This window comes from Balaenoptera musculus, chromosome 4 (assembly GCF_009873245.2).
Source record: "Balaenoptera musculus isolate JJ_BM4_2016_0621 chromosome 4, mBalMus1.pri.v3, whole genome shotgun sequence".
In the NCBI taxonomy this organism is placed as follows: domain Eukaryota; kingdom Metazoa; phylum Chordata; class Mammalia; order Artiodactyla; family Balaenopteridae; genus Balaenoptera; species Balaenoptera musculus.
The window spans coordinates 32,434,973-32,462,199 of record NC_045788.1 but is presented as its reverse complement, the minus strand read 5'-3'; the positions used below and the strand labels follow the sequence as shown (position 1 = coordinate 32,462,199).

Below are 27,227 nucleotides of genomic sequence, written 5' to 3'. Positions count from 1 at the left end.
CTAATTCTATAGTCTTATAAACTTGTTTTTAAACTTCAAGTTATCTTAAATAAGTTGCACTTAAATATTTCATGCTAAAACTAAAATGTGAATTTAGCCTCAATTTCTAGGATTATCAAATGCATAGTAATAAGCCAAAGTTTAAAATATTTTGCTTCCTTTTATTCAGTCAGTGTCAAATTATACTCACTCTCTAATTGTTATTTTAGTAAAAAATTGAAATATTTATGTCCTAATCACATAATCCTTGGGGTTTAAATTTATAAAGCAAAATTAAACTGGACATAGGCTCTGCTCCAGGCATTTGCATATACAAACTCATTTAATCCTCACACCAACAGTATAACATAAGGAATGTTACTGCCAAGTTCCCTGATGTAGTGTGAGGTCAAGCTAGTACCTGAACCAAGGAAAGTCTCTACGATGCTATTTTGCCTCTCAGACACTTGGGCAGGGATGGAGTGTCATTCTTTTATTTTTTTTAATACTTTCATTTCGTTATTTGCTCATTCCTTCACTCAGTAAACATGTACTGAGCACCCAAATAAGTGCCAGGCTCTGGAGGAATAATAATAAATAATATAGAATTTATGCTTTTCAGTATGTTCCAAGTCTGGTGAGGGAGAGCAGACTTTTGATGAAATAATTAAAATCTACTCAGAAAAATGCTAAAATGACAGGTAAAAAATTTCTATAGAAGCAAAGACTTGGAGAGGACCATTTAAACACTCTGATTCTCAATGTCTGCGTCTGAAACATGGGCATGAACAACAAGTATTTCTTTCTGAAAAGAAATAATTCTAAAACCATGAGTAAATTATGTGTCAACTTGATACTAACTTACACAGTATACACATGTCCTGCTTCACTCTAAAAATGAACGACTTTGAGGCATTTACTTTCCATATGGTAAAAAAAGGTGAAATTACAGTGAAGCAATTGAGAATATAAAACTCCAAATTAAGAGATTTGCTTTATAACTTTAAAGAATGAAGGGACCGTGAATAGAGAATTAAGCTATGGAAATCTTTTTAGTCTTTTCATTAATCTGTATTGTCCTCAAACTCAAGTATATACTTTAGTAGAAAAACACTGACTTCTCTGTAATGCAACCATAAAAATACTGACAATTTTAATCCTTTTTTCTTTTTAAATTTTTATTTATTTATTTATTTATTTAGGGCTGTGTTGGGTCTTCGTTGCTTCGCACGGGCTTTCTCTAGTTGTGGCGAGCAGGGGCTACCCTGCTGCAGTGCGCGGGCTTCTCATTGCGGTGGCTTCTCTTTGTTATGGAGCACGGGCGCTAGAGCGCATGGGCTTCAGTAGTTGTGGCTCGCGGGCTCAGTAGTTGTGGCGCACAGGCTCAGTTGCTCTGCGGCATGTGGGATCTTCCTGGACCAGGGCTCAAACCCATGTCCCCTGCATTGGCAGGCAGATTTCTAACCACTGCGCCACCAGGGAAGTCCCCCATTTTTCAATAAAGCCTCATATAGGACAAACTGGCAAGAGACACCATGAATAAAAGGAATTTGCATTGCCCATCAGCTGCCTGACTCTCAAGCATGCTCTTATCAACAATTTTGTCTATTGTCGCATCTCTCTCCTTGAATGAATCTATATCTAGGTAGCAACCAAATCAGCTCCTTCATTCAACCTGAGGGACTAAAGTTTTAATTTTAAAAGGTTCCTAGTATTCACCTAAGGCAGGAAAAATTTATGTTTGTGCTGATTTCTCACCTTCTCCAATACTTCACTCATCAATGAGTGCTGTCCGGGCACGCTCAACACTGAGAGGACGAAGATGGGTGGGCTGCAGAGATTTCATGAACCCCTGAATGTGCCTGCCTGATTTTAGGGTTAAGTGCTGATGTGCACTGTATCATAACTTTTATCAGATTCTCAAAATGGACCACGAGCCAAAAAAATGAGGATCTATTGAGATACACTCGTCTTCAGAAATGAATACACATGAGATGTAACAGGTACTCAGTAAAGAGCTGTGGAATTAAGTGTTTGACACTTGAATTCACCCAAGGGTGTCTACCTCTTACTCATCTATCTGTTCCATCATGCCCAACCCCAAAAATAGGAACATAAAAGACAAAGCAAAACACAGAGCAGCTTGGTCAACTTCTATGCACTGTTGTCTCTAAGTATCCCAAAAGGCTAGCTTTCCCAGCCTCTGTTGCAATTAAGTTGTGCCATATAACTAACTCTAGCCCAGGGGCCCTGAGCATAAACAGTGGTTTAACTGCTGAGAAGAGATGATCATAAGCCAAGGTTCTTCCGCCATCTCTCCCTGTCATAGCTTCAGCTACTTCAGAAGTCACACGGAGGAAAATGGAGCAAACTTAGATTCCTGAGTCACTGGACGAAGGGCTGCAGCACTGACTTTACAAGAGCAAGAAATAACTCTTTGTTGAGATAAGCCACTGAAATTGGGGTGGTTTGCTGTTGTTGTTTGCTGCTGCTGTTGATAATCACAGCCTATCTTCACATCCTCCAATTTAAGATAAAAAGTCTATCAGACACAGTTTAAATCTCTCTATGCATTAATTTTAAAAGGGGCAGGGTTTACTGCAAGTGTTATTTCTATATTTCTGTAAACTATTCATTACAAACTAGACTGAAACTAGTTTATTTTATAACCTACTGCATAATCCAAAAAGCTTATATCCATGCACCCTTCCCGCTGCAACAAATAAGGATAAAACATAGCTTAAGGTCCAAAACAAAACAGCTATTTGTGCATGCATTCAGGCAACACAAAATGAGCATTTACACAGTGGTACTGGCCACTGTAGATACAAAGCTAAGGGCCACAGTCCCTGCTGCATCCCAGAGGATACAAATCAGTAAACATTACAAGAGGAACCAGTATAGGGTACTATGGGGACATTACCCACAGCCTGGGGAATGGAAAGACCAAGGGAGGCTCCCCAGAGGAACTTTCACTGGGATTGAGTCTAGAAGGACAAGTAGTCATTAGTTAAGAAAACAAGGGTGGGAAGGTTTTTATGAGAAAACAGAAGGATGAGAAGGCACAAATGTGAGACAGTTGGATGTGTGTTAAAAAAAAAAAATCCAGGGAGGCTGGAGAGGAGCATCTAGACTGAAGGGCCATGTTTGACGTGGCCCTAGAGAGGTGGGCCAAGGCAAAACTGTGCTTCAATTTAAAATTCCAATGTAGTTAAAGGACCTTCTCTCATGCTTTCCTGGGTCCTTTCAGGAGAAAATAAGATGTTTCTGCAAGTGCACAACAGTCATGATCAATCAGTGTTTTAAATGATTTGGAGTAATGATAATAAAAACACAAAAAAACGGGTATACACAAGTTGTCATTGGCCACATTTTACTCGTTTAGATATACTGTCTCTTCAATTTTTCCTCCTCTACTTATTTTGAAGAGTAATAAAACCAAATATTTTCAAGAGGAATAAAATCAAGTGGCTTACATTATAAACTTTATAGCTTTATACAATTTAGAAATGTAAATGGATATAATATTTCACTTTCAGTCTAATATTGAGTCTAAAATCATGAAAATAGTAGCCAGTTCATAATCTTTCTGTGTCTATAAAGCTCTACTTTAAAAAAATGGATCATTGATATTTATGTAAAAAGTAAAGAATGTGGATTGGTAGCAACCATAAAACAAAGAGTAACATACTTAGTATAAACAAATAGAAACATGTTTTCTATATGTTATCTAAATGGGAGGCAAAGACAACTTTTCATTTTTAACTTTTGCTTACAATTACTTTTGCTAAGAAAGAATCAGAAAACATAATTCAACTACTCCAATCAAGGGATTTGTGCCTAGAGTGTGGATCAGACCAAAGTTAAAGACATAACCTAATTTTCTTTGGTTGATAAAACAGTGGTATAAACCACAGCATTTAGCAACTTTTTACTTTGCATATTTTGATCTTTTCAAAATTATTTTCTTTTTCAGTCAAATGTTTCCACTTTCTATAATGAATATGGTTAAAACTTTTATCTGGCTTTGAAAGTATCTATTTCTGAGCTCTAAGTTATGTCTTATTATGTTGTAACTTTCTAACCAGGAGGGGGAAAAAAGTATCATATTAATAACCTGTCCCATTCATTTGAAACTGAGGATCTGTTTTAGAAACAGCTTTTGAGGTTCACATAGGTAGCTAATTAGCCTTGTATTATGATGCACAGTCCAGGCTGCAAAACCATTCCCCTTATAGCACTGGCTTTGGGGATTACTGAAATACATTAGGGACCACATGAAAAGGGAGCTTATTAAGAAATTTATATGCGGTTATTAAACAATATACACTTTTCTGCCCTCACAAAATTTACAGTCAAGGTGGGACTATAAGGCAAGAAGAGTTAAACTAAAGGATTTAAAACACATTATATAATCGTGTGAACAAGGCAGTGAAACATCCAGCCAACAAACAAGATGCAACTGAAGGTACAGAGGTGATGCTAGGAGAGTAGTCTCCCTGGCTGAACACCTCCTCCTTGAATCTCTCTGAACTCTGAAGTGCTTGGTACATCTTCCTTTCTAAGGTCAACCTCCCTACTCACTTTTTTGACCCTTTCTCAGCTTCTCTGATATATAGCACTCCCCATTATCTTTAATTTAATGAGTATTCATCTTTTCCCCTCCAATGACTCCTGTATCTTCCTTTAGTGGGAAAAACATGCTTCCATTGGACCCTCCACTCTTCTACAACAATCTTCTCTTCTCTGAACTCTCCAGCTGACACTCGCTTCTCTTCATTTTATTATCAAATTTCTTTATAGAGTTGTCTAAACTTGTTGAGTTCTCAAACATATCTTCCAGCTTACTAGTGACTCATCTTCTTGGAATCTGGTTTGCAATGAGGATTCCACCTCCTCCCTCCCAACTCTACTCAAACTGCCTTCTCAAAGGTTACTGGTGCCCGCTTAACTGCCAGAATCAGTGTCCTTTTCTCATTTCTTGTCCTCTCTCTAGCATCTGGCACCATTAACTACTTCCTTCTTTTCTCTTTTGCCTTTCTTGATAATGCACCATTCTCCCTCCTTTTCCCCCAGTTTATTAATCTGCTTGTTCTCTGTCACTTTCTTTGATTTTTCTCTCTTCTGACTGCTGATTACAGAGAGATGCACTAAGATTGTCTTTAAATCACTTCTTCCTACAGTACATTCTCTCTCTGAATTCAACACAGCACTCTCGTGTAACACAGCACCATCAGTTCTATATGAATGATTTTCAGATGTTTTTTCTGTAAATTCAACCATCCCCAACCAAATCGGTTATCTGCTCCCTGCTTATTCTCCCTAAAAAGAAAGAGAACACATCAATTCCAACCCCTATATTTCTTAACTTGGCTAATGGCAATGCCTCATCCCTAATCATCCAAACTATAAACGTCAAGGTCATTTTCAGCTAACTTTCCTAGATACACATTGAGAAATAAGTGATGAACAGTAGCATAATGCAAAACATTTACTGTGTCTCCTTTTAAGTACAATATTTTTTCAAAGCATCACATCCATTTTCCTGAAATATCTTTGAGTGGGCTCTTGTGATTTTTATTGTTCAAGATGGACTACTATGAAAAATATGAACTAATAAATAATGTCCCATTATTAGGATGACTAAGAGATTAGTCAGAAATGATATTCAGCTTTTCTAGTTCAGTGATTTCCTCTAGGCTTTGTAGAAACAGTAAAAACGTTCTCCACTAAGGCTCAGATAAAATCAAAAGCTAGTGTTTTGATAAGCTGTTCATTCAGAAGTCCAAGTTTCTATTCTTTCTCTTTTTCTTTTTTTCATTTTTCAACATGCCATGAATATGTTACATTCAACTATTCATTTACAAAATAATAAGAAATAAGTTTCCAGCTGTTTTATTCACTGACTAAAGCCACTGATGTTTGCATTTTTCTTAAATGTAATGTTTTCTTTATGTAATTTTTCAAATGATGAAACAAGACACTGTAGGTAACACAAGTCAAATACTAGCTCTATACATTGGTACTAAGATAAATAAATGCAACAGCTAGAAATAATTACATAGTAACCCCTGAAGAACTGTTATTCCAGTATTTCCAAACGTCTACAGAGTGTGTTTACATAAGTACTCTCCGTAGCACAAGGGATACATTCCTGGGGAATGAGCCCCAGGAGAGGCATGGTAGCCAGTACTTACGCTGATGTGGGCTCGCTTCTCTATCAGCCAAGGCTCTTCCTTTCTCTTCAAATTCCCACCTCAGTTTATTTCTGCAACCACTCTTTCTGTTCCCATGCTGTAGGAAGGCTTATTATGCTGTCCATAATGTCCCAAGACTTGCAAAAAGCCTTAACTTCATACTGATATTTAATGTTTCCCCTACCTTTTTCTCAAACAGTTAAAAACCTGCCATGATAGTATCAAGCTCACTGCTTTTTTTTTTTAATCCTTTATACTTTTGGGTGTTACTGCTGCTGACTAAATGTTTAAAAATACATAGTGCATGGTGTTCCTTTAACACAATTACTGTCAAAACTAAATAAAAATAGGGATAGAAAAAACACTAAATTCTTCTAAACCACTGTAATTTTCTTAATCCATTTCTATTTATCTTGTTTAGGAAGTAATTACATGGATGAATGTCTATTTTTAGAACAGTACGAACTGCCCTTTTGCTTATTTGTGTTTTCTCCTCTACTGATTCCCAAAAGCCCTATAAATGCAGGTAGGGTAATTCAACCTGCATAAACAATATCTTATAACCTAAAAGTTCTCATAGTACTGTAATGACTGGCTGTTACCACAAGAGAAAATGAGGAATTTCACCCAATTTCTTTCAATGAATTCTTTATAGTACTTTAAAATAAGTATTGTTTTCTAAAAATAAAAAACAGGAAGAAGAATGTGTTACCACTAAGTTTATCCATTCATTCATCCACTCACTCACTCTTTGATTGTCACTAACACACTGATTTACTCAATAAATACACGTTGGCTTATCCAGCTCTTTGAGGATATAATATATTTTGATGATATAGCAAATTTTATATTCTCTAGTGTTTGTTAAAGATTCATTTTCTCCTTGAGGGCAGATGCTTGTTTTCTATACCTTAACTTTCTCACCATTATATTCACCTTCTCTTTTGTAAAATTATTTTGGGCAACAGAAACAAGTCTCAAAACTGTAGAAGAAATTTTAAATATGACCTTGACACTTTTTCAATGTATGACTTAGCTTTAAGGAAAAGAAGAGTTTGGACTCTTTTTCCTCCCACCTCACAATTCTTCAAAATAGATTAAAATTTGTACTACCAATTATATTATAAAAACAATAATTATATTTTCAGTTTTAGTGTTCATGAGAGCAATATACAAGTGCATCATTAGTGGTCAGAATTCAGGAAAATACTTACTACTCACAGTATACTTTTGAACTTGCATTTATATTACTTTTCAGATAAATGAATTATTTCCCAAACAAGATGAAGTCGAGTTTACAAAAGGTGCTGTGCAATGCATCATGCCTATCAGATTTCATGTGGTCCAGGGAGGAAACATGGTGGCTATGCTTCCAAGGACACATGATACACACAAGGTAAAATGGTGATTAAATGGGGACCTGTCACAAGAAACTAAATAACCGGTGCTTCGTCCCAGTCTTACATGATTTATAGTCTTCTTTGGTGTAAAGCTCCTGACTTCCATAGAAAATGCCAAAAACAAAACAAACTTATGGTTACCAAAGGGGAAGGGGGAGAGGATAAACGGGGAGTATGGGATTAACAGACGCACACGACCATATATAAAATAGATAATCAACAAGGATTTACTGTGTAGCACAGGGAACTATACGCAATATCTTATAGTGACCAATAATGGAAAATAATTTTTAAAAGAACATAGATATATACACGTATAACTGAATCACTTTGCTATAACCTGAAACTAACACAATATTGTAAATCAACTATACTTTAACAAAAAGGAAGAAAGAAAAAAAACACCAAAAACTTACAAACATGAAGTAGAAACTGACCTGATTTCCATAAGGACTGGTATATTTGAGTTACAGGTAGAAAATGGTCTATTGGAAGACTTAAACATGAAATCTAATTTTAAAATAGCTCTGGAATGGAAATTCATAATGAAAATAACTAAAGGATAATTTTAACTCAATTTGAGGTTCTGTTATTAACAATAAAGTGTCAACTGAATTAGTATTTTTTAAATAATTAACTTTATTTTTCAATATGTTACTTTTCAACCCTTGTAAAGATATTTTAAAATAATTTTGGTCGCAAATGAACCTAAAATTAAACTTTCCTCTGAGTTGAGACGTCCTTTTTAAAGAGGTCTATTTCCATGTAGCAACCTTAATATAGCACATTTAGGTATCCTTTGTTGTATGAACGTTCATTACATGTTTGCAAATTTGTCAACACGGTTCCAAAACCATAAATACATAAAAGAAAGTACAAGCTCAATCCCTCAACCCTAGACTTTGAAAATACAATATAGATTACTTACTTTCTAAAATTAAAGTGATTTTGTTTAGAGATTTGGTGTAGGGCCTCGGACAGTGTCACCACAACCTTTGTGATAGGTGGGTCATGAGAAGTTTCGAACACAGGGTCGGGAATCATGAAAACAGCTTCTAAAGCCTTTGTTATTTTAATGTTTTTAATTGGAGGTGCTCTGTACTTTCCTCTTGGGCAACCTTCACTTTCTGTTGTAGATGATAATGGTGGCTTTCATCAGCCTAGGCAAACTTGGAAAACAGAACTGCAGGCCTGTATTTTCCTTACTTCAGAACAGTAATGCAAAGTCTAATAGAAAAACTGAAATGGGAACTATCCCAGGAAAATGTGGTTATCCTGCAGTACAGCGTCCTTCCGAGGGCCATCAGGTTTAGTCCATAAAATAATACCTTGCATCAATCCCTGTAAAATAAACTCTTCTCAGGAAAATGATGGGACAATATGGAGAAAATCAAGAAGAAAGGAAGGGAAACAATGAAAGTTTAAAAAAAATAATAAACCTAACCTATTTATGTGAAAGGTATGAATTTTTTTAAATAAGGAAACTGGTTTAAATGGATATTGGTAAAAATTTCTCACTATAAGACATTGAAATGCAGAACTGATGTGGACACATTTGAGGATTACTCTCTAAGTCTTCCAAAAGGGCACTATTGCCAAGCCCCACCTCCCAATGACATAACTTCAGATTATTTTTAAGTGTAGCTCCCTCCCATCAATCATCCATAAGTTTTTCTAAGTTTTGGACCCCGTACTACCACATGAATTTTTCCTCTGGCAGTTGACCTCTTGGCTAGAAAACACTCTTCGCTGACTCTCAGTTTTACCTTTTTCTCACATTGTCAGTTCCCATCAGCCCTGCATCATAAAACAGGAGGCTAGATAACCACTTCTGTTAGAAACTAGTCACAAAACAGTATAGCAAAATAATAACAACAGCTTATTGAATATCTGGTGTAGGCCAGGCACTGCTCTAAATGGTTTAAATTTATTAATTTATTTAATCCTCAAAACAATCCTATAGTGCCATTATTATCTCCATTATAAAGATGGGGTACCTGACGCTCAGAGAGGTCCAACAACTTATCCAAGGAAACACACAGTAAGTAGTGGAGCTGGGGTTTGAGCCCAAGTTATATGTTATCTGGCTCCAGAGCCAATGCTCCTAACCCCCAAGCTATACCAGCATAATTGCAATTCTACTTAGAAATGGTGTGAGAGTGTCTGCAAGTTATGTCTAATAAATTATACATATACATATATATACATACATAGTGGTTTAACTATACAGCTGTCCATCTTAATAAAAAGTGTTTTTTAAATATTTGTGTGGCTTGTTCCATACAGCAAATTTCTTTTTTTTTCTTTTTAATTACAAAAGTCTTAAAAAAAATTCATACATCAAAGGCCAACTGCCAGATAGGAAATCAAGAGTGACAATTGGTGACGATTACCAAGCACCATTCACTTTATTTACATTTTCTCTCTTAGCGTTGACACTTCTATTTCCAACAGCAAACTCTCCTCAGGAAGAGATACCACTAATTTTATTTGTACCACTCACTGCCTCTTATGTTATGAAAAGGGTAAAACAGAACAGATTAAACTGTCAAGAACACATCCGGGGCAAAGGTTGGGAGGAGAAAACTGATACTCAGGTATCTAAGTTATTTCATGCGTAAAGGATTTTATGATGAGTTTAACTTTTATTTACTACATACGGTTTCAATAATATCTCAAACTTACTACCTAATTAAAACTCACAAGATGAATTGACAAAATAAACTAAAAGCAGGCACCAGGAAATGAAAAACAGAAAAAAAAAAAAAAAAAAGCACTGCCAGGGTGTTTCCTCATATAGATAGTATGCTACACCCAGATATAATTCAGTGATGCACAGCCATGAAAGCAAAGCAAATGACTGAAGACAATTACAGAGATAACATCTTGCAATTTGTGTTCTGGTGTAAATCTTTTATGGTATAAGCTAAAGTGTGTGTGTGTGTGTGTGTGTGTGTGTGTGTATTGCCATCTCTATGTATACATCTCTGTATATGTCTCTATGTATTCAGAGAGAAACTAGGAAGAGAGGGTGAGTTTACAGACACATTTGAAAATAAAAGCAGGGAAGGACCCTACTTTCCACAAAATAACGTACTTGTGTTAGTGATGATTTTTCCATTTTCGGACTCAATTTTTTGTTTACCTTCACATCAGTGTGTGTTTTCCAAAGCAAAAATTTTTAAATGTGAAATAACTTCGCTCTTGATTTAAAAGTTTGTTCTTGGGATACCCTGGAAAGTTCCACACTATCTTAATATTATAGAAGCACTACTGCAGCATACGGTCTTTTTCAAATTAAAGAGACACAAATGTTCATGGAAACATTTGATCTGATTTTAACTCTCAGTTGAAGTTTTCTAAACAGTCATCCTTCAGGTGCCAGCACACAACATCCTGGGTGTGAATGCAAGAAGCAAATGTGTCTAGCCTACGTATACCATGCCGAATAATGGGCATACCTGTTTGGTTTACCTAAAAACACCTTTATGGCAACTTAAGTATCAACATAAATTGTTAGGTTTAACGCTAAGCAGAGTTAATTTTCTTTTCAATATGTTTTATGTTTTTAATGCAAACTTTGATTGAAAAATGCTTTCATCTTATTACTTTGGAGAACACATATCCAAAGAGGAGTTAAATTTATAATAAAACCCCAAAGTTTTACCAACCATCCCCCACAAATATTTCAGCTTTTATAATTACACTCTGACTTCTCACATCATCTGCATAGGCTCTTCATTTTACTCGTACATTACGAATTACAATTTTACAATATTACATATTTAAAACCATATTTTGATAACTTCTTTATGTAAGGATATATACATTAATGATATATTTACATCAGATATATTTTTCTTCAAGTCTCTGGCACCAAAATTGAGTTTTTAATGCCAGAAATATCATTTTTAACTGTATGAAAAATGAATGTAAATAGATACCAATAGCTTTTATTCTTTAAATATGTCCTTGCTTGAAAAGTTTTATAAACAGTTTGGAATATTTTATTCCCACATTCATTAATCAGGCTACATTAACAATTTCAATTCTGCTAGGTCACTAAACCTGTCATTACAAAGATTATATACATTCAGCTCCCTGGCCCACCTCTAGGATCTGCTTTAACCCTTCTCTCTGTCGCTGAAGGAGCCCCAGGACAGCCTAGGCTTCCTGCACTGAAGCCTTGCTTTCCAGTCCCTTTGGCGACCATGATATCCTGAAATGAGTTCTTCTGTCCCATTTCCAAAACTTCTAGTCTTTTATTTAATTGTCAAACATGCATTGAGTGTCCACTATTTCCGAGACCCTGTGCAAGGCATTGCAAGTAAATACAATAAACATCCCCAACCTCAAGGAGTTGAGAATCTAGTAAAGGAGGCTAGACGCGTAAGCAGCAAGAATTCAAGAAGTCCCTGTTCTGACTAGTGTTCAAGGCTAACCTCTGATACTCAGCTCAGTCCAAGTTAACCCTCTCTCTCCAGAACTTAACCCCACCTGCTGCTTTGGGTTCTGTTTCAAAAGAGAAAGAATACAAGAATGATAATACTACCTACCATCTACTCAACCAGGACCATTCCCACCATCTGGTGACCATGATGCCTGTCACTGACACTGCCCAACTGAGAGAAGTTCACCCACCTTCCTGATGGCAAAACCACCCCATATTTGGGTCAATTCTGATCTTTGATAACTTTTCCCCACCTTTCTCTACTGGCCTGCTACTGAGGTAAAATAGCTTTGACAGGGAAATCATATCAATTCTTGGAGAATGGAAGATCATTTAATCACCAAGATCCTGTCCATCTCTGATTTTCATAAGCCATGCATCTCATTCTGTGAACATACTATATTTTAAAAGAAATATGTACACCTCAGTCAATTATTATTAAAAGTCATTTATTGGAGGAGCTTTTTAATCATTTACTGTCCATAATAACCTGAAATAATGGAATAATGGTATAATTATTAGCTTTACATATAGGTAAAGAACTGTAGAGGGGTTATGTAACTTGCCTAACATCAAACAGTTTGCAAGCAATGGAGCTAGAATTCCAATTTTTGGAAGCCTTACTTCTAGAGTTCCCCCTGAACCACTAAACTATGCTACTTTTCCCAGCAGTGTACATGACATCTTGATTTATTCATCATAAAAGGTATGGCTAGGGATGAGAGAGAGTGTCGGAGTTCAGAGAAAGCATGAGTTTTTGCTTTGTGGTTACTGTTGTTATTGCTGTTGCTTTGTGGAAAGTGTGTATGTGTGTATATGTTCTTGTTTTGTTTAGTTTTCCAGTCAGACAGACTTAGGTCTGAATTCTAGTTGTATGAACTTGAGAAAGTTACATAATAGCATCAACAATTTATTGGCTATTTTCTATATGCTAGCCACTTGGCTAAGTGCTTGGCATACTCTGTCTCATTAAATTAAATTAAGTCTTCATAAAAAGACAAGGAGATCTTACTCATATTTCAGAGCAAGTGTGACTATGACTGAAAGAGGATAGTAAGTAACATTTTCAAGGTCAACTAGCCAGTGATGAACGTAGACCAGACTGAGTTGGAAGGGGGTTTAGAAGAGAGCACCTTGATGGCACTAGGTCATGAAAAGAGGCAGTATTGAATTTAGGAACTAGCACTCACTGCCAGAATTGACAAATAATGTGACCTCTGAGTGTGGACACTGGAGCCATACAACCTGTGTTTGAATCCTTGGATTCAGTTATGATATCTTCGGCAGGTTATTCAACTTCTCTCAGCCTCAGTTTCCTAATTTGTAAAGGTAAAATAATAACACTACATACCTCCAGGTATTTTTGTGAAGAATAAATGAGATAATTATTGTAATGGCACTGGAGGTAGTAGGTAATCAATAAATTGCAATTAACGAAAGAGATAGCTTAATCTTGAATAATTCTGATGCGATAAACTTTAATTTCCACACAACAAAATGAATAATGAACAGTGTAAAACTCCCCTAAAGTATCAAAAATGTTAGTATCGGGGATCACTCCCTAGATCTGTCCCTTCTTTTAGTTGCTCAAACCAAGTGCAGCTCTGTTCTTTTCTTTCTTTTCTACATGGGTACGTCTAATGAGGCTGTGAACTTTGATTTATTTGTTACAACAAAGGAAATATATCATAAAAGGCTCACATTTGACATTTCTCAATGTCGATTATAAATGTTCTGCTCATAGCCCACCAGTCTGAACGACTCTCATACTCTCCAAGAAGGGACAAGGAATAGATGGGAAATAGGAACCAGTGGGAATTGAGAGGTATGAGTCTTATGAGCTGAGTGACGGTAGAAATACTTAGGGATCGTTATGACGGGGATTAAACAGACCTTATTTTGCGAACTAGCCCAAGACTTCTAAGACTTTCAGTGAATAAGTACTTCGTATTTTTTTCTAAAGTTAAGTTTTACAAACTCCTGTTCCAAAACTACTCCAATACTTAAGTATTTTTCAAATTGAACTTTCTAAAAAGAGAATTCAGAGTTTATATTCTTAGTTTTGTACACATTTTTCTCCTAGGTCCATCTTGGATAGTGAGCATCTTGGGCATCAAGCAAAGGGACTGGATTACAATTATACCTCCCCAAGAACCACATTAAAGGAACCTAAGCATGGTCTTATTAAGTGATGATAGCTATACGGTAAAGTCAAGGAGAATTTCTATTTTGAAGTAATAATTCCAAGTCAGACAACCAGAATGCATTCAATTAATAAATATATCAAATAATTTCACACAAATATAATTATTGTATTACAGAGAATGTGCATTCTTTCCACTTTTATGATACCACAAATAAACAGATATCTTCAAAAATACAAGTTGAGGAATTTTTTAATTTTGGAAACAATGAAAGCCAATTAAAATTTTTGCTTAGAAGCAGAAAATATACTGCCTATCCTTGAACAATCTTTTCAACTCTAAGTATTTTAATTTTCAGAAAACTGCCAAATTTACACGATCATAAACTGAAATAAATGACATGCCAGAAGTTCTATACTCTCATCAAACAAAAATATTTTAATGATCCTTCCAATGTACTTTTCAAAATCCTAATATAATGAAAGCCACACTAAACAAGACAAGAAATAAAAAAGAAATTCTAAAGGCCTCAATCATGCTACATTGTGGAAGTGAGCCCATGTTTATCAGCCATGCTCAGAAACTCTTAATACTGAAGAAAATCTCTTCAATTCCTAGAATCCATTCATTGCTCTGCTGACATTGGCAAATTGGCCCCTCAAATGTATTGCAACTTTAAGAAACAGAATCACATAGAGGCAAATGCACTGGGTTAGAATTCAGTGACTTGGATTCTGGTCTTGGCTCTGGGCTTGAGAAACTGTGAATTACTGGTCCTCTGTTTCCTTATCGCTAAAAAAGTCACTCTATTATTTATTCAATTTATTTACTTATTACTATTATTTATTCTATTCAGCTAGCTGCTAAGATCTTTATGGTACCACTACTTCATGATATCATGTACATTTTCTATATGCCTTAAAACAGTCATCACTAAACTATCAATATTACTATATTGTGTCCTGCTTATATTACTTTCGCCATAGAACATTAAATACAATGAATGTCACTAATTAATTGTGTTCCACTAAAAATATTTTTAAAGTAATTTTAAAATTGTAAGGTAATTTTATAAATGGCCATAATAAGTTCAATCTCTCATTCTGTCTTAACACTTAATTAAATCATTGTAAAATTATATATATATAAAATTTTATATATATGTTAAATATATATATATGTTCTATTTCATTTCTTGTCCCAGAAGAATATAAGAATTCTAAAAAAAAAAAAAAAAAAAGAATTCTAGATAAATAAAACAGGGAAAAAGCACTCTACAAGCCAACTTGAGAATAATGCAAACTCCTACCTTGAGACTGTGCCATACATTTTTTAAAACAGTAAACTCATTATAAATGTTAAGAATCAAAGTATTAAAATTTCCCTTTTCTATTTTTACATATGAAATCAATTACTCAATTTGATGCACTAGAAAGACAGCAAAACATTCCATTTACTTATGCTTCGAGGTCTAGAGGGAATAAAACTTGGATATTTGCAAGTGTAAATAAAATACTTTGTTGAACATCATATAGTTTTAAAAATAAACATGCTAAAATCAGCACTATCAAAGATAAATCTTTGTTTTCATTTTGTACAGCTATTAGTCAACATTCTTCTTTTTTCATTTTTAAAACCTGTTACATTTTTGGTTATTGAGATGAAAGTGTTTCAACGTGACAGTAAGCTAATAATAGCCTGATTCCAACCATAGGGAATCAATTAAGAGATTAAGTCCTTATTGAAAAGAAAACAAAGGGAGAAAAAAGAAGACATGAATTGATAGTAAGGCCGCCAAAGATCTCATATTAGAAGAGGTGTGTTAATAACACTTCCCAGAATAATGTCTATGAATGGAGGCAGAGCAAAGAATAAAGTTTATAAATAAATAACAGTTGCCACAAAAGCTATTCATGCTGAAGAGATGATTTGGGTCGTTCATTCCGAGATGGGGCTGTGCTCCCTCCCTCCCCTCACACACACACACCAACACCCCACGTGTATCTTTCATCCTGGTTTTTACATGCAAATGGAATAAAATTTTTCCCCTAAGAAACGGAGGCAGGGAAATAATCCCCTTTAAAAAAAAAAACAACAAAACCTGAACTTAAATCCGAAAAGAAAAGAGACTGCTATATTTAGAATGCCAAGCAGCATTTTTGACAACGGACAATTACGTATTCTAGCACTACCATGATCCTGAGCTGCCTTTCCCATTCCTTCTGAATTAACTATGGACATAGGAATTTGAGTTTGAAGAATTTGAGGATATAATCATTTCATGTTTGTTTCTGGTTTTAAACATGAATGGAGAGGTAAACAAAATACAGGCATTTGGAAAAATAAATAATTTCTAATTTATTTTTAACTGTTTCAATTCTCAGCAAGATTCTTCTGACAAGATACACAAAGCCAAAAGGTGCTTCATGAATTCCACTTCAAAGAATGGAAAAATTATTTTAAAAAATCTATTCAATGCCAAGTTTAATCTAAATAAAATCAAAGAGAAATGCGATTATCACACCAAATTCCTAAAAGAAGTGTTTTGTTTTGGCTCTATCATCAGATACAGAGTTGCCCAAGGATACTCTAGCTATGGAGTCTACGTTAAATTAATGGCTGTAGGTTTCTTAGCTTCTAAAACAGCTTCCTAGGGAAATCAGTATCTTACCTTTACATATCTTCTGGAGAGGTTTCTTGGTGCTTTGAAAACTCCTGAGGTCTAAGTCAAACGGCCATTCTGTTGCTCCCCGGGTCTTAGGGGCTTGGAGAAATCCCAACACCTGCTGCTACCACTGAGTGTCGAGGCTAGGAAAGCTTCAGGGTTTTGACAGCAGGATCACTGAGCCACAGCCAAAGCTTGGGAAGCCTTAACAACTGAAAGCAAGTGTAGAGGGCAACGTGGTACCCAGCACGCACAGGGCACTCAATCATAGCAGCAGGGGGGAGGAATATTCCCGCCCTCACGAGGGTTTAGAGGCAGCTATCAGGGAACCCAAGGGTCTGTCAATGGACAGAGCCAAGGAAGTGGAGACATGACCACACAGCACGAGACCCTAAGAGAACAAGGGAACGGGAACAACTAGCAGAGAGCTCAAGTAGCACTTGAAAAGAATCATCAAAATTCCCCGACAAGAACACAAGAAGCAGTGGCAAAATGCAACAAAATACATGGAGATAGGCCATTCTAGCGTCCCACAGACAGCCAAAAACACCGTTGAGGGGGGATATGGAGCTCTAGTTCTAGAAAGAAAAGTAAGGAAGACATATTATAGTATGCCTACTAGATGTGAGGTTAAAAATCTAATAAGTGGCATAAAATTCCTAAATCCCATCACTATAATATTTACATTAAGATAAGGGAATTTACAAATATAAAAAGTCACAGGGCTTCCCTGGTGGCGCAGTGGTTGAGAATCTGCCTGCCAATGCAGGGGACATGGGTTCAAGCCCTGGTCTGGGAAGATCCCACATGCCGCGGAGCAACTGGGCCCGTGAGCCACAACTACTGAGCCTGAGCGTCTGGAGCCTCTGCTCCGCAACAAGAGAGGCTGCGATAGTGAGAGGCCCGCGCGCCGCGATGAAGAGTGGCCCCCACTTGCCGCAACTGGAGAAAGCCCTCGCACAGAAACGAAGACCCAACACAGCCAAAAATAAAAATAATAAATAAATAATAATTAAAAAAAAAAAAAAAAGTCACAGAGCGCTAATCCACATGGCAACAGAGGTTAAAAGGCAAAGGTGTCCATTATGGGAGGAGAAAATGAAAAGACAGAGAGAAGGTTAAACTCAGTTGATTTTTAAATGGAGAAATAATTAAAACTGCTTTTTAAATACAACACATGTTTTATCAAATACATCACTTTCTATTACGATCAGATGAGGGAGACTGAGAGAATTCATGAGATAAGAGAAGAAGAATATGAAGAAGAAAAGTAAATGGGCCAAGAGTGTTCAGAGATGAGTAGAGGGAGAGATGGAAAGAAGGAAAGAGAAAAAAAAAAGGAGGAAGAAAGAAAAATGAGATTAACTTATTAGGTCTTAATGCATTGTCAGATAACTACTCACTAAGATTCTCCTAAATCTGGGCTTCACAAGGTTCTATTTTCCATGGAGATGCTTATAGCTTGTTAACCACTATTCGCAGCTCTTCAGCTTCTCACAAACCCTCAGGAACTTATCTTGAGGAGCCAACTGAATATTAAGTATTAAACAGCTACAAGAGACAGACCCTAAGACAATTTTGCTTTAATGAGCTGGGTAAAATCAAGCCAGGGACTAAATATAAACTCTGACAGAACTTTAATAATCCCTAATATGAATCAAAATTAAAATGATCAGGCTCATTTAGGAACTGTCACTTTTTCAAGACTAGAAGCAAATTAACCATGCATAGTATTTTATATTGTTTTAGAGTTAAATGAAAAGAAACTTTATTGCCTAATGGCCATTCTGTGTGTGTAATTCTTGATTTCAGGTATTTACTTAACGTATAAAGTTCAGGTTAACTAGAATAGTAATAATAATCTACTTGGTGTCAAATAACTCAAATAACAAGTGTTGGGAAAGGTTGACTTCCATCCCTCACCTCATATACATGTGGTTATGTTATGTTGTATATATTATGCTAATAACCTGTACAATAAAAGCAGCTCTTGCTTGGGCAAACTTACTTATGTCCAGGAAGTCGCTAAGGGTCAGATATTTTTATAAAATGAAATAATCCTTAAACTACAAAATAGTAAGTACTGCCCAGGCAGCTAGTATTTTAAATTTGAGAGAACTGAGATTTTATAAGAGGATGAGGAATCTGAATTTCCCTTTAAAAATACTTTTACTGTGTAAACGGTGCCTAAGTGTAGATGTTGGCTTGAACTAAAAACTTAATTTTTTAAAACACAATCATGTCAATATGATAGGTTTGCATAATGAAAGATGGAGTTCCTATGGTAGAAACTAAACGGAAGCTGAGCTTTTTTTTTAGTGTAATAAGTCTGACTTTAAATAAAACATTAAAAAATCAATTACAGTTTGTTTTCTGACCTCCAGTTCTCAAGCCCACTCATGAAAATCAGTTTCAACAATCTAAACAACAGAAACTAAAACATACAAACAAAAAAATGTGGAAGAGAAGATAAGAGACTGAATTAATGTTGCCAGTTGAAATGGTAGAGTCCGTTCAATTATAAAGCTCTTCAGACAGAATGGTATGTCAGGATTGTCAGTGAAAATAGAAAAATCGGTACTAGCTTTTTAAAAATAAACATTACATTGCTACTAAAGTATCTTCCTAAAGTAATGAGATAATCTAAATCAGTGTTTCTCTGTTGTTAAGCATCACAAAGGGAGAAATTTTTGACTACAACTGTATCCCTGCACCTAGTTAACCTGGCAACATAGTAGGGGCTCAGTACATATTTACTGGCTGAATAGTGGTGCCACATGTGAAAAGGCACTTCTCAAAAGCATGGGGGCGGAGGGGGGGGCGGGTTATGGTCAAATAGAGTTCTTAAAAATTAAAGTTAAACAGGGGTTTTCCTACATGGCTTGTCAGAACCTTTATTATGTTCCTGAAAATTCCTAAACTTGATTGTCAACATTTTTCATAGAATACCTATTAATCATAGATTAATTATTCTAGAAAAACTTGGTCTATACCTGTATGGAAAACTTGATATTTCTGCATCTTCCAATCTTTTAATGAAAGACACAGGTGAACTATAAATTGGCACATATTCATCTCTGTTATAAATTATAAGGTGGGAGAGATACCTATGTATTTCAAATCTCATAGTAGGCTTATCACAAATGGCTGCTGCTTTGGGATAAGGAAATTTTAGAGGAGAATATTTTGGAGTGAGAAAAATTGAGAGAGCTCATTCAAATTATTCATTTTACCAATGAAGAAACTTGCTCAAGGAAACTATTATACCTTGTGTTGGTAGATAAATACATTAGCAATGAAGTTTCTTTATTGTTAATGTCAAAGATTCATCCTGTGCAACTATCTGACTAATATAAACAATATCTTACTAATTTGCTTACATAATTATCTTGAATTGAAAAGAATATTCCTGGCAAGAATTATGTGTATTAAATAATCTCTTAATTTAAAATTCTATACTCTATTGTGCTGAAAAAAAGGAGGGGCTCATTTAGAATTGAAAGGGAAAATCATTGCTTTCCTATACTAGAAAGTCATTTTTGTTTTTTTTAATCACTGTGGGTCAAGTGAAAAACAAGAATGAAGATTAAATAGTGCCTGAGAAATTACATGGGAAACTATCCTCCATATACTGAGATAGCTAACAAACTTCAGGATTAGCATCTTCAAGTAGTAAAGCTGGAAATAAACATGTTTATTTAAGGAACATACACAGGATCACAGACCAGGTCACCAGTGTTAAAACGACGATTCCTTTCTAAAACAATGTTCTGATATTCAGATTATCAGATGCCATTTTCCCACGGACGCCACCTCAGTCCTTGAGAGGGCGAACCTGCCCAAAAGGTATCTTAGTAAACTGGCTCCCCAGTTGCCTTATTCACTCACCAGCATCCATTAGCCAACTCCATGCTTTATCTTCAATAGATAAGATACGGCTTCTTCTTGCCATGGTGCCATGAAAAGGATCCAGAAGGTTCCCTTAAACCACATTTCCCGAGTGACTGCTGCAGCACCAAGAGTAAAGGATATGCCAGGTCAGCCACTTTTCCTTCCCAGCAGTATTAGCAGCAGCAGCAGCGGCAGAAGCTGTAGCAGACCGTTGAGACCCAGCTCCTTGCAGGATGCTAGCCAAAGCACTCTTGTATACTCTACACCTAGACAGAGTTTGCCCGTATGTTTGCACCTTCCCCACGGAGTGTCAAAACAGGTGTTTTCCTGTGCTCATGCTTTAAATCTGCTCCCCAAACAAGGTGATAAATATACTGTTACTACGAAATTCTAAGTTTCTAATTCTATGGAAAACACATTCTTAGAGATTCACTTTATCATAAGGAAGCCTTGATGAATCCTTTTGAAATTTTCATTCACCTTTCCCACTCCTAAGAAGCAGGTAGACTGCCCTAAAATTTCCTGTTAATGAAAAAATGGATGTTATCATATGAAACAAATGCCATCATGCAATTTTGGTCATTTCTTTCATAATATTCTATCTGCCTTCCTGGCACAGAATCACGTTTTACAAATGCTAATGTTTTCATAATCTTTACAACACTCCCAACAGATGGCGAAATATCAGGTCTCATGAACTTTATTTTACAGAAGCAACGTCTTCTCTGCCTCTATCTTTCACTCCCTTTTTGATGTTATTGATGAGTTGCTTTTCTTCCCAGTGGTGTTCAACTTAATGAGTGGCTAGAATATGGCTGGACAAAGAGAAGGTAACATCACTAACAAAGCATTTACTTTACTTAACTGATTCATCCAGAGCTCAAATCCTATAGGTTAAAAAAAGCATCTACAGATTTTTTTTTTTAAATCTAAACAGTCCAACAAAGGATAAGTGAAAACCAGATTATTATTTTCCTAATGATTAGAAAATAATTGTAAACTCCAAGGCATGTGTTCTCTGCACAGTAGAAAATAACAATTCTCATTAGCAAAAGTGAAACCCTACATACACAGATTCTGAGTATAACATGTCGCTCGTGTATTAATACTTCATGTGTTCACTCCAACATCAAAATAAAAATCAGAACAGTAGTTAACACATATCACATACTCAAGTAGTGCCAGGCACTCAGTACTTTACATGTGTTATCCCGTTCAGTCTTCACAGCAACTGCAGATCAGGTATTATTACGGCCCCATTTTGCAAATGAGAAAACTGAGGCTCAGTCAAGTTATGTCACAAGTTTAAGGTCACAGGGCTCGAAAGTGATTTGAACCCAGGTTGTACAGTTCCAGACCTGGAGCTCTTAAACATTTTGTTAAAACTGCAGCATCAGTTCTGGTTTTCATTTATTTCTGTACTTCAAGTTTACCTCAACAGCTAATATGTATATGGTACTTATTGTGTGCCCTAAAATTCCGTAAGTCCTTTGCATGTATTAATTTCTTCAAGATTCAAAACAACCCAGTGAGGTAAATACACTCCTATTTAGTGGGGTAAGAATGTTAAGGAAGTCGCCGAAGGTCACAGGACTACTAAGCAGCAAATGTAAACTTTGGACCCAGGGAATGCAGCTCCTGAAATTGTGGTTTTGTGCCTACGCCTACCCTCTACTGCCTCCTGAAAGCTGACTGCATGTTAGATTCTTAAAGAAAGGGGATAAGAAATGTCAGGTCTGGCCAGAACCCTGGTGGAAGGAGGATCTGCTATCCCGTCTCTTTTCAAAAACATTTGTATAAAGTACATGAGCTTACACAATACACAATTCTACCATTTTCCTTCATGGTGCTTACTAACGTAAGGAATTAACAAATATTTTATGTGATTCTCAGATTTTAAAAGGCAAGGACACATTCAGCTTTCACATTTTATTCCAATATATCATATCTTCAGAGGCACTAACAGGACAGTAATATTATTATCATCACAGTGTCAGTCATTCTGTTTTGGGGAATTACCATTGCTGACGGCCATATTTATATTTTATTCCCATCATTGGCAAATAAATGTAATTACGTGCAGGGCCAAGACAATAATTGTGAGCTTAGAGGAAGCTTCAGAAATCCAAGGTTCATCCCTTGAGATGCTGGCTGCAATCAACCTTGGGCCAAGACACTTCCTTGAATATTCAGCAGCTGAAATGACCTTCTTTGAATTAGCTCTTAAGGACACAAAGCCATCTGGGGAATGTCAGACAACTCAAATCAAGCACCTAGGGTCCCAAGTGTAAGTCTGAAAAACCAATGAAGAATACTGAGACCAAGTTATTTCTTTAATTTGGCAGCAAAGCCTAACTCTCAGGATGAATTTTGGCTAGCTTTAGCTTTTTTGGCTTTAACCTGCCATAAATTACCGTAAGAATCCATGAAAAGTTCAGAGAGAAAATACAGTTATGGTAAAGGTGTCTACCCTCTGTCAGAATTTAGCCACCAGCTGTAAGAAATGCAGCCATTTGGCGACATTTAGCAGAGAGAAATTTACATACCCACGTGGCATAGCTTGAGGAGTCTATTTGCTCTCAATTATTTTTACAATCAAAAGTTTCCACAGAAGGAAGAAGACAATTCTTTACCCCATTTCTAGACAACTACCTTCTCTGTAGAATTCCTTGGAAAGTGGGATTACATACTGCACCCACATAAGCTTGATTTACTCTTTGGCTGACACCAAGATTTAAATTTAGCTCAGTGTCCAATGTTGACACTGAATTAACCCAAAAGCTATTCAAAAATTTTTCAAAAACACATACTGGAATTTTTTGGGTGAGAAAAAAATATATATAATTCCATAGGCTTTTACATAAGGCAGAGCATAACAAATGATTTTATGACCTTGGCACTACTAAGTGACAGACTAGGAAGATAGTGACTCATTTATGAAGTTGTCCAAATTTTATATGAGCAAATATATGTATATATTCATTCTGTTTGACTTATCTATTGAAGTTACAGTTCTTACTTCTTGCTGTTAATGACGCTGTAATTAAAAACATAGAAATATGATTCTGATCATTTTAACATACTACTTTTAGAAAGATATCAGTCAATAGACATTATATTTGTAGATGAATAAATTAACTGCTTCTTATTCATCAATTCCTACTGGGTCTACTCTCTTTTATTTAATTCCTTGAACTTGGCTTTATCTGCAAAGAAATATGTTAATAAGCATCAACTCTAGCCCGTTCACGGATCAGAACAGGAGGAGTTGCAGTGAGCTTCCCAGCTTCTTCTGGAAACTAAACAATGCACCAACTGTAACCAATCCTTAACTAACACTAAGTCGGCTAGATATGAACTGCTGACCTAAAAGTGAAAAGCTTTAATTGTGCATTACAAATTTCTGAGTCATTTTGTCCTCACAACTTTATGCTTTAAATAAACCTAAATGCTGGCTAAAGAAAATCTACAAGTATGACTTAGTGTTTCCAAACCAGGAAAAGGAAGGACTTTCAGTGTTTGAGATAAGGTTTGTTTTCTGGAGTTTGGAAAATAAACATTTCCTATGCAGTTATGCCTGGGAGGGTGTGTGTGTGTGTGTGTGTGTGTGTCTGTGTGTGTGTGTGTGTGTGTGTACAGAGTGTCTACATTTGTGCAGGTAAGGGTGGAGAGGGGGAGAGAGGGAGGAGAGAAGAGAAAGGTAGAGAGGAGAGAGGGAGAAAGAGAGAGAACTTTTTAGCAGTATTTGGTGTTCATGCAAACTGGTTATTTTGTGCTGGAATTAGAATTTACCTCAGGAAGTATGTGCACATGTGCCATGAAAATATTGCAATTTATCATAAAATCAACAGGAAATGCTTACCTGACTGTATAACGCATTTCTATGAATGCAATGATACAGAATATGTCCCATATAGTTGCATAAAATAACAGTACTCTTGGGTCTCTAAATTTCATTAATTTGATACCTTTATTTCAATATACATAAGCCATTTTCTGCATTTTAATAATAAGAGCATATTTTTTCCACATAGGAGAATAAGCAAATTTTGTCCTGATGCCGTGCTTATATAACCTTAGAGATATCTACTTTCTCAGTAATTTTTATGTAATTTATTGTTTACTGCAGTTACTAAGCAATGGCCAAGGGAAGTAATAGTGTCATATTTGTCAAGTATAGGTACATATGTAACCTATCATATGACATTTTAAGTATCAAGGCATCAGTAAGAGCTGCTACTGCAATTGTACATCTTCCCATGTGTTAGTTGGTTAGTTGGAAATGTGTCACACAAGCCTGTGTTCAATATATGGATACAGGATTAAAATTAGAAAAACAAAATGCCACTTCCGGGTCTGTGTCTACCAGTTCATTTAATCCTTATTACACAACTCTGAGGCAGGTATATTATTATTCCCCTTTGACAGGTGAAAACACTCAGAGAGGTTGAAAAATGTGTCCAGCAAAAGCTGTTCCATGAATGCCCCTAATAGAAATTAGAGATTAATAGGATTTCACCAACACACACACACACACATACACACACACACACTTGTGGTTTCCTGTTTTCTGTTATAGGGACTGTTATATATATATTTCATTTGATATAGAGAGTTAAAATTTATACTTTCGAGAATTTATAGAAATAATTCTTAAAGTATTTGGAGATTGCGACTCCTTCACTTTACTGTTTACTTCAGATAAGTAAATATATAAGTGAAAATTATTTCAAACCAAGTAGCTTACATATTTTAAGATGTCCAGAATGCTTTTATTTTGCCCAGCACTTGAAAACAGTAGAACATTTGTTTGTTTTAAAAGAAAGCCATTTTCTTTATGCACTTGGACAGTGCTGTCTGACCTAAGCCAAGTCAGCTCAGCCAAGGAGTAAACATCATTCTTTTATTTCTACAGGGTTCTCTTAATCCCTAACAGAAAAACTTCCCCACTTGTGTTTTTGTTTGTTGTTAATATAAAGACTATATGTTGTAATTACATGCGACCAGTATTATCCCTTTTTTTAAAGCCCAGTTTCGCCCTCTAATGAGCTCCTGTTTGTTAGCACTGGTACTTCCAGTTCCACCTTCCTGTTTAAAATATTTCTTCCCCGGCTCCCCACTTTTTTTTTTCCTTCCAGAAATGACTAATCTTCCTGTTATTCTACTCTGTCAATTTTTCCCCTGGTATTCTTTTCATGTTGCATAACATTTACTTTTCACCAACTCCTTTTAGAAGTTTACTACTATATCCTTGATGCTAGCCTTCCATTTTCTACAGATTAAAACAGTCAATATTTATGGATGAGCACACTTTTTGGTCAACTTTCGTGCTATTCAGATTAAGCTATTTCCTCAAGTCAAAAATGCAACTATTCTTTCAATTGACATAATATAAACAGCAATTTTGATCTTCAAAGTAAAGTCAGCTTAATCCTCAGTTACCAGATATCACAATTAAAGGGCTTAGTTTTTTGTTTCCTTTCAAATTTCCTGATAAGGTAGGTGCTAGAAAGCAAACCTAATATCACTGCTTTTAAAAATCTCTTGCCTCCCAACACTCCTCCATAACGTCATAAAACGCATTAGCATAGACTCATAAGCAGAATGTAAAATTTCTCTATCTTTCTGATTTTCAGCTGCAAAAAATACTTTTAATGATATGCCAGGAATCTGCCTTTTACCCTAATTTCAAATAATCATAACAGCTATCTCATGCTGTCTGAACATGAGTAAAAGAGTAGATCTGAGAAGAGTTTTAGAATTACAATGGTCATTTAAATAATATAATCTAAAATTTTACAACATTAGTATCACAGGTCTAACAAAACAATATAAATTATAACCTCAGGTTTACATAATACATTTTTCTGGTGAATTCAACATTATATCATATTCACTATCTCACAGTCACAGAATCCCTTAGAGAAAGGAGTGTCTTACTAGTCCCATTTACACTGGCTATTCATACAAGAAGATGTTCACAAAGCTTTAGAAGTTGTATGTTTTCTAAAATCCAAAAATGCCTTAAAAAATCCTGACAAAACACATTTTAATTATAGGAGATAAAGACAGCCATAAAATGTCACCCTCGGTTCCTGAAAATGGAAGTCAAATTAAGTTCAAATATTTGCTTATACTAAAATAGCACAGGATCTTACCACTCACTTTTGTCTTGGGGAGGTCCCCATTATTCCCTCTTCTTACCTTTCCAATAATAAAAATAAAAACTTCCTCATTTGTCACATACAGTGCCCTGTATGCAGATACTTCATTTTTCTTTGGGTCAGCGGTCACAACTTAACTTTGAAATCTCTTTATTGTTCCTATTTTAGACACCAGGGCCAGGGTCTCTAAAATCAGCTAAAAATATTGTTCATTAAAATGTATAAATAGGATACCAAATATGATAGTAAGCAGAAACAGATTCAGATACATGTTTATTTTTTAAAATCATATCATATTATGAGTAGAAGAAAAACCCGAAGTATATATTCTGTGAAA

At 35.7% G+C, this 27,227-nt stretch overlaps 1 protein-coding gene across 17 annotated transcripts in view; it reads right to left on the bottom strand.

Annotated features, from left to right (window-relative positions):
• MBNL1 (muscleblind like splicing regulator 1) overlaps positions 1–27,227 on the bottom strand; it is a 177,987-nt gene that overhangs the window by 90,697 nt on the left and 60,063 nt on the right. Inside the window, exon 2 of one of the 17 annotated variants that reach the window (XM_036851326.1) lies at positions 20,724–20,842. The exons of 15 other annotated variants lie outside the window; for them this stretch is intronic. In XM_036851326.1, coding sequence (XP_036707221.1) covers positions 20,724–20,729 — 6 coding nt within the window. In that variant the 5' untranslated portion in view covers positions 20,730–20,842. Of the gene's footprint in view, positions 1–16,841; positions 17,238–20,723; positions 20,843–27,227 lie in introns of those variants that run through there. One more of the 17 variants, XM_036851328.1, reaches the window with a different exon arrangement.